The 7,739-nt window shown below is 62.6% G+C and overlaps 1 protein-coding gene across 4 annotated transcripts in view; it reads left to right on the top strand.

Moving 5' to 3' along the window:
• Tnks1bp1 (tankyrase 1 binding protein 1) overlaps positions 1–7,006 on the top strand; it is a 17,216-nt gene extending 10,210 nt beyond the window's left edge. For 3 of the 4 annotated variants that reach the window (XM_023706076.1, XM_023706075.1, XM_023706077.1), the window contains exons 7-13: positions 43–1,703; positions 4,831–5,158; positions 5,244–5,394; positions 5,551–5,687; positions 6,023–6,180; positions 6,462–6,534; positions 6,672–7,006. In XM_023706076.1, coding sequence (XP_023561844.1) covers positions 43–1,703; positions 4,831–5,158; positions 5,244–5,394; positions 5,551–5,687; positions 6,023–6,180; positions 6,462–6,522 — 2,496 coding nt within the window. In that variant the 3' untranslated portion in view covers positions 6,523–6,534; positions 6,672–7,006. Of the gene's footprint in view, positions 1,704–4,830; positions 5,159–5,243; positions 5,395–5,550; positions 5,688–6,022; positions 6,181–6,461; positions 6,535–6,671 lie in introns of all 4 variants that reach the window. The other variant, XM_023706074.1, reaches the window with a different exon arrangement.
• Positions 7,007–7,739: the final 733 nt, after the last annotated feature.

Genomic DNA, 7,739 nt, shown 5'->3' with positions numbered 1-7,739 from the left:
GAGCTCCAGGACCAAGAATTCGGGAAGAGGGACTCCTGGGATACGTTCTCCAGCCGGGATGCGGAGCTCCAGGACCAAGAATTCGGGAAGAGGGATTCCCGGGACACAGTCTCCAGCCGGGATGCGGAGCTCCAGGACCAGGAGTTTGGGAAGCAGGATTCACTGGATATGTATGCCACCCGGGAACCCAGCCTTCGGGATTGGGACTTAGGGGAGAGAGGCTGTCTGGGCACCCATGTCCCCCAGGCCACCAAAGAGCACACTCGAGAGTTGGGGAATGAGGAACCCCTTGGATACAACAGCCAGGATGCTGAGGAACAGGACCGGGAGTTTGAGAAAAGGGACTCCCAGTGTGGTGCCTTCGCCTGCCTGGCAGCAACACAGTGGAACCAGGGGCTCAGGCCAAGCACTTGGATGCAAGAGTACAGTGACAGTGACCATGAGCAGGACGGGGGCTGCAGTGTGCAGGCGACCCAGCAGCCCCGGGAGGAGGAGTTGAAGAAGACCCTGAGCGGCCAAGATGCGGGTGCTGCAAGCCAGCTGGAGGAGCAGAGCTTCAGGGGGCTGTCGGGGGACCAGGGTGGTGGGCTAGGTGGCCACATTAGCCAAGAGGTGGCAGGGCTCATGGGTGCTGGGGACGGGGATACCAGACAGCGAGGCTGGGCTGCGGAGTTGAGCTTGGGTGTCACACCGCAGTCGGAGGTGACTTTGAGCCCGGGGCTCCAGGACTGGAGAGAGGATTTGAGCCCAGAGCCTGCGGCAAAGAGCTCTCAGTTCGGCATCATTGGTGATGACCGAGGGGTCGGGGCTGGCCTGAGTGCACCCAGCAAGGTGGGAGGTGGCCACTTTGCGTCCCCCGGGGAGGAAGTGGCTGGCCGTGGGGACTGGGCTGACCAGCTGGGTCTCAGGAACTTGGACATGTCAGCCTGCAGGGCCCCTGGGGACTTGGTTGAGGCCAGAGAGGTGGCTGTGGGACAGGTGGGCTGGCCAGAGCACCTGGGCATGCAAGATGGTGGCCTGGCCAGCTGCTTGGAGGTGCGTGGGCCAGGGGAGTGCGGTGGCGTTGGCATTGGTGTTGGCGTGGGGGAGCAGGGTTGGACTGTGGACAGCAGGATGCAGAGCATGGCCGGGATTGAGGAGACTACAGGTGGCAGCCTGGCCAGAGAGAGAGGCATGGGGCAGAAGGGCTGGTCAGGTGCAGAGGCTGGCGAGTTCCTCAGAGCCAGGGAGTGTGGTGTGGGGCAGGCAGACTGGACCCCCAACCTAGGACTTGCGGATGTGGCCCTCGGGCTGAGCTGTAGCCCTGGGGAGCCCAGAGAGATGGCACTGGGCTGGGGTGAGGACCCGGGTCCAAGGGATCTGGAGGTGCCCTGTGGCCTGGAGTCAGGGAGTGCCCGGGGCTGTGGTGTGGGCCAGGTGGACTGGGCCCATGATGAGGGGTTGCAGACTGAGAGGCCTCCTGGGACCTCCAGTGAAGCCAGAGAGTGGGGGGTTGGGGAGGCCGGGCCCAGCCCAGAGCCCAGCTTGGAGCTTGGCTCTAGGAGCCCTGGGAACTCCTCTCCTCTCCTGGAGGCCAGGGAGTTAGGGGTAGGAGAGATCAGTGTTCCAGAGAGCCGGGGTGAGGATGGCCCCATGCCTTCCTCTGAGACATACACCACGGACCCCGGGACAGAGATGGAAGAAGCTGCCGGCTACGGAGCCAGGTAAGGGAGCCAGCCTTCAGGTGGGGGGCCCTTCTTTACAGAGGTCTCTCCCTTGGGCCCTGTGTGGTGTCAGTATTGAGTTCTGCTGTTTAGATTGTGTGGTGAGGTGGGACACAGACAAGTACCAGGTTTGCTTGAAGGGCAAGAGCTTGGGGTGCTGTCTGGCCACACATGGCTCAGGCTTTCTTGGTGACTTGAGCCTCAGCCCAGTGGAAGGCGGAGTCTTGAGCCTGCACAGCCCTGGTGGGCTCTGCTCCAGGACCCAGGCTGGAGCACAGATGCTACTGCAGGTGCCCGGGGACCACGAGTCTCCCTGGTCTGGTGGACCTTGCCCTCGTCCTTCAAGGTTGGGAATACAGCTATCCTGGATCCCAGGGGCAGCCATCTGGGAACCTGGAGTGGTTGGGGCCAGGCTTAGCTGTGACCTTATGTCCGGAGGCTGGTGAAGGACCAGGGTGGTCCTCCATGAGCATCCACAGCCCGCCTCTGTTTTGTGGCTATGGTGGCTTCAGGTTTCTGGAGCGGGTGTGACAGGCCCTAGCCCGCCCAGTGAGTAGGAGGCCCTAGGCCAAGGCGTGGGCAGGTGTGGCGGGGGCTGCACAGGAGAGACAGATGGGAGTGGGGGAGCGGGGCTGTGAGCTGCTGGGGCTTGTGGGGTGGAGGCGGAGCTGCAGTGTGGCTATGGGGAGGTGGGTAGGCGCAGGGCTGTGGCGAGGCTCCCGGCTCCTGGATGGGAAAGGGCCTGTGCTCGGCTCTTCCAGCACCCTGCCCAGCACCTGCCCCCTGGGAGGGAGGATTCCGATTCACTGGGGGCAAGGGGGCAGCAGGTGGCCTAGCTTGTCTTTGTGCCCCGTGTGCAGGGCCCGCCTGGGCCTGCTGTGTAGAGGGGACCCAGGTGGCCTTGCCTGCCCCTGAAGTGGCAGGAGGCAGGCCTGGCTGTGGGCTCTGTGACTGAGAGTGTTGGTGGGACCCGAACTTGGGGGTTCAGCCAGGTTCTCATGAAACCCTTTCCAGAGTGAGGAAGAAGCAGATGTGGGGCTCAGGGCAAGGCCTGCTTCTGGCCACCTCCCTTGTGCACTGATGGCAGATGCCACACACAGCGGCCGAGTGCCAGGCGCGGGTCTCCAGTGCGGATTGGCAGCCTCACTTGAGTCAGGAGCTACTGGGGCTGCCGAACTGGGGAAACAACACTGTGGAAAGTTCCTAAGGAAGGTCTGGCGGAGCAGGAAGTCCCGGAGGTTAGCTCAGAGCAGGCTGGCCCCCGGCCCATCTGCTCCCAGGGTCTGTGACCTCAGGCAAGTGTGTTATCCTCCCAGGCCCCTGGCCTCTGTGCATGTTAAGGGTACTTTGTTCCTAGCACCCAGGGCAAGGCAAAGGCTTGCAGAGTAACAGCCCCAGACCTGTGATGATCACCGGAAAAATGTCAGTCACACGTGTTTGGATCTGTTGGGAAGTTTAGCTGTGATGTCTGTAAAGTGAGGCCGTCAGGACTGTTTTTCTTTTTTCTTTCTTTCTAGACAAGATACTGCTGTTTAGTTTAGGCTGGCCTTGAACTCAGCCAGTCCTCCTGTCTCAGCCTCCCCAGTGCTGGGAATCTAGGCTTTTCTGGCCCCCTGGACATTTTTCTTATTGTTCAGCTATGGAACGTGACCATGCTGTCTGATGCCCTAGAGCCCACACCAGTGCAGAAGGAATGGAAGAGCCCCATCCTCTCCTCGGGCTCCGGTGCCACCATGTGCGCTCCGTGTCGCTCAGAGCTGGCTCCCCCTCCTCTGGTCTCCTGCTCGTCCCTGTACCTCCCTGGTGTAGCAGTGTACAGGCACCTGGGCCATTTCCTAGGAATCCCCTCTCCTTTCATGGGGGAAACTGAGGCCCGAGGCCCTGGGACCTCCGAGTTCCCAGGCTTGTGGGCGGCGCTGTCTGCGCCCACGGCCCTGGCCCTGCAGACCCTGGGGTTGCACTTTGCCTGGTGCCTTCTTGGTCACCAGGAAGCTGCAGCTCTGCAGGCCCATGGTGGGGGATGTCCTGTGCAGACGAGAAGGGGTCACCCTCCCATTTATGGGGTGCAAGTTTCCCCCATGGGCCTGCAGAACCTGGGGCTCTAGAGGTCCCAGTCTGAGAGCCCAGGGTCATGGCCCAGCCAGGAGGCCCCACCTGACTGGAAATCAGGGGGCTGGGGGCTCATGCCCATGCCCCTCTGCTGACCTCTGGTCCCCACCCCTTCTGGGGTGGCCTGGCCCTGGCCTCCCTGAGGTGCTCCAGTTTCTTGGTCAGCAGCTGGGGAGGGATAGGCTGACACCTTCCCCCCCGCCCTGTCCTCTAACTCAGTGAGGTCTCACCCACCTGGCCGTCCCATCCTCCCCTCTTGCTGCTGGGCTTCTGTGGGGGGTGACAGTGGGTATGCTCACAGCTGTTGTTTGGGATCGGAGAGCTTGTGTCCAGTGTGAGGTCGCAGCAGGCAGAGGCCACCTGAGCTGTGTGGATGCTGGACCAGGTGCCTCGGCAGGCCTTGGGGACTCAGCTCAGAGCTGAGTCTGGGCTGGGGCAGAAGGCCACTGTGCTGTGTGCAGAGGGGGGTCCACTGGGACATCTGTGAAGGGACTGGGTGTGGGGAAACCTCCCAGGCCAGGGCCAGCTTGTGCCAGGAGGCTGGTATGTTTGACTCAGTTCTCCTGGCAGTGGTTCTGTGGATCTCGGGGAGAAAGATTCGGTGTTGCCCAACACTTGGGACGCTGAGGCAGGAAGATAATCAGAAGTTCAAGGCCAGCCTGGACTAAATAGACCCTGTTCCAAAAACCAAAAGAAAAGAAAAGATCCCAGAGTTGGGGCAGGGGCAGAACATGATATGGGTGGGGAGGGCAGGGGGGCCAGAACTTGGCTCACCCCAGGGATGGGGACATGAGCAGGTAGCCAGGAGTGGGGCAGTGGCTGTGACCACTCAGTGCCAGCTGGGCTGAAGGCCTCAGACCCTTTCTCACCCCTGCAAGCCCAAGGTTCCCAGAGGTGTAGACCAAGCAGGTCTGCCTGGCCTAGCCACAGAGTCTGGGAGGGAAGATGGACACCCAGCCTGTAGGGGATGTCCCCAGGCCAGGCGATGGCTCAGGTCAGTCCTCTTGCCGTCTTGCAGGTGTCCAGCAGGCTCTCTGACAACTGGCACCTGGAACCCACCAGAGGGGCCGCTGGTGACTGGCAGTGACCAGGTGGTGGCGCGTAGAGAGTCGGCAGCCCTGGGGCCCAGGGTACTGTTGGAACAGGAAGGAGCTGCAGTAGGTGGGGACACCCTGCCCCCCCGGAGGCCCCAGCCAGATGGTGAAGCCAGCCATGTGGAGGAGGTGGATGGCACCTGGGGCCTTGCAGGGCCTGGGCGCGGGGAGCAGGACCTGGCCCTGATGCCACAGCGGCCGCCCCCAGGGCCGCCACGCAGCAGCCCCAGCCAGGACTTCTCTTTCATCGAGGTCAGTGTGGGAGCCCAAGCCGGTGCAGGGCGGGCAGGCGGGCGGCGGGGCGGGTGTGTCATGGGCATAGCTTTGTCCCCACCAGGACACGGAAGTTCTAGATAGCGCCATGCACCGCAGCCGGGCCCACCTGGGCCGCAAGCGAGGGCATCGGGCCCCAGCCATCCGCCCTGGGGGGACCCTGGGGCTGGCAGAAGCTGCAGATTCAGACATGCGCCTTTTCCAGGACTCCTCAGGTACATGGCAGTGTGTGTGTGTGTGTGTGTGTGTGTGTGTGTGTGTGCGCGTGCGTGCGCGTATGCGTGTGCGCACGCACGCATCTGGTGTGAGGGGCTGCGTGGTGGGGCCCGCCCTGGATGGCCAAGTGATGGCTCCCCTGTTCTGCTCTGCAGAGCCACGGGTGTCCCGGGTGCCATCCTCGGACGAGGAGGTCGTGGAGGAGCCGCAGAGCCGCCGGACCCGGATGTCCTTGGGCACCAAGGGGCTGAAAGTCAACCTTTTTCCTGGTCTGAGCCCGTCAGCCCTGAAGGTAGCACCTGGACATCGGCACCCGCTGGACCCTGTGTCCAAGATTTTCTGCCTTCTGCTCCTCTTCGTCCCCTGGCCTCCTCCTCCACTGTCACCCCAACCCTAGTCCTCAGAGGCCCCCAGGCTTGCATGACCCTGTCCCCCAGGGGGTCGTGGGTTCACTACAGGGACTGACTTGGGCGAAGGCCGGGCATGGGGCCACTGAGTTGATCTCAGCTATGTTGGAGGTTCTTGGATGGTGGAGGTGCCCCCTGGGAGCCCGGTGGAGACTGTGGCTGTCAGACCTGCTTCTGGGGTGCTGACCTGTCATCGGTGTCCTTCTGTACTGTCCCGCAGGCTAAGCTGCGCTCTCGGAACCGCTCGGCTGAGGAGGTGGAGCCGGTGGAGGGCAAGGGGGGCCCGAAGGAGGCCGCCGTGCAGCGCTCCAAGTCCTGCAAGGTCCCGGGGCTGGGGAAGCCCCTCGCGTTACCCCCCAAGCCAGAGAAATCCTCAGGGTAGGTGCGGGGGCCCCGGGCTTTCCCATGGCCTGGGAGCAGCCTGGGAGGGGAATCCGCTTTAGCTCTGTACCAGGTCCCACTCCCCCTCCTGGCTGCAGAGGTTCCCTCCCTCTGCTCCCTGCTCCAGCCCCATCTGCAGGTGCATCTTTTTTTTTTTTTTTTGGCGGAACCAGGAATTGAACTCAGACCCTTGCGCTTGCCAGGGAAGCGCTTATTCTACTGAGCCATCTCCCCGGCCCCCTGCAGGTGCATCTTATAGACACCTCTCTCCCTTCCAGATCTGAAGGGTCTTCGCCCAACTGGCTGCAAGCCCTGAAGCTGAAGAAGAAGAAGGTCTGAGGGGCCGGCGAGGTGAGGTTCCTTCCTGGGGTGCAGGAGGGTGGCTGGGAGGGGGCAGGAGCCCTGGGGTGGGCCCGGCGAGGGCCGGTGCCCAGGGAGGACGCTGGGGGGCGAGGCCGGCTGCCCCGACGCTTGGCTCTGCCCCGCAGGTCTCCCTCTGGCAGTCTCAGGCAGTGCCCGTTCCTGTGGGGTTCCTGATGGAGGACGCGGCTGCCGCCTCTGTCTCCGGGACACATTCATGCACTTTCTGTCGCCTCCCCGACGCCGCTGCCCGTCTGGTCCTGTCTGCGCTGCAGGGCTGGAGGGTTTCGGCCCCTCATTTCCCTCTGCTGCCGCCTCAGCCTCCCGTGGGTTTTCTTTTGATACCAATTTCTAGCGTTTTTATAAAGGCCTTCAATTTTTGTAATGGGTGGGACTTCTCTGCCTTGCGAGGCACCCTGGAGCCCAATGGCGTTTGCCACTTGAAACGTACAATAAAGCGTTTTGGGAATTGGTGTTGTCCACGGCTGTGTTTCCCGGGAGTCCTGCCCATGTTGGACATGTCCCCTCCCTCCCACGTGGTGTCCCTGTGGAGGGTGTGTTCACACTGGACACCAAGTGCTGGTCCAGATCCCTCGTCCCAGCAGCTGGATCCAGAAAGGGTCCCTAAGACTTAGCTGGGCTGTGGCGTCCTCCCCAACACCCGGTGAGGGAGGAGTCAGACGGGCATGCTCTTGGCCCTGGGTGCCCGACACCAGCAAACGTGTTTCCGTGTCCTGTGGCTGGAAGCTCAGGTCAGAGCCAGGCAGGATCTCTTTTGGTTAACTGATGGTCATTGTCACAATGTCCACAAGGGGAGGGGCAGGCAGCTTCCTGGGGCCTCTGCCAGGGCTCTGACCTCATCCCAAGGCCACAGTGTGAGCATGTCACCCCCAACCAGCTTGGGGGCCAAGACTTCAGCACATGTGGGGTACAGGGCACAGCTATGGCCTTTACTGCCTGGAGCCCCCCACCCCTTAAGGGCTCCATGCGGCCTGGAGAGATGGGAGCAGCGTGCCCCATCCTGTGCCCCGTGTGGGGTGGATATTCTTGTGCCAGGGTGGAAAGGGTAAGAAGTGGGGGAGACTGGCTTTGCAGGGTCCCCCAAAACCCAGACAGAGGCTGCCCTGCCCCGGGAGGTACCCACTCCCTGCTCCCTAGCTGAGGTGGCTGTGTGGTCGCAAGCCAGGTGGACCATG

Source organism: Octodon degus, unplaced genomic scaffold, assembly GCF_000260255.1.
Source record: "Octodon degus isolate 3935 unplaced genomic scaffold, OctDeg1.0 scaffold00239, whole genome shotgun sequence".
NCBI lineage: Eukaryota > Metazoa > Chordata > Mammalia > Rodentia > Octodontidae > Octodon > Octodon degus.
Note: the sequence above shows the minus strand (reverse complement) of the source record. Positions and strands in the feature narration are given on the sequence as shown.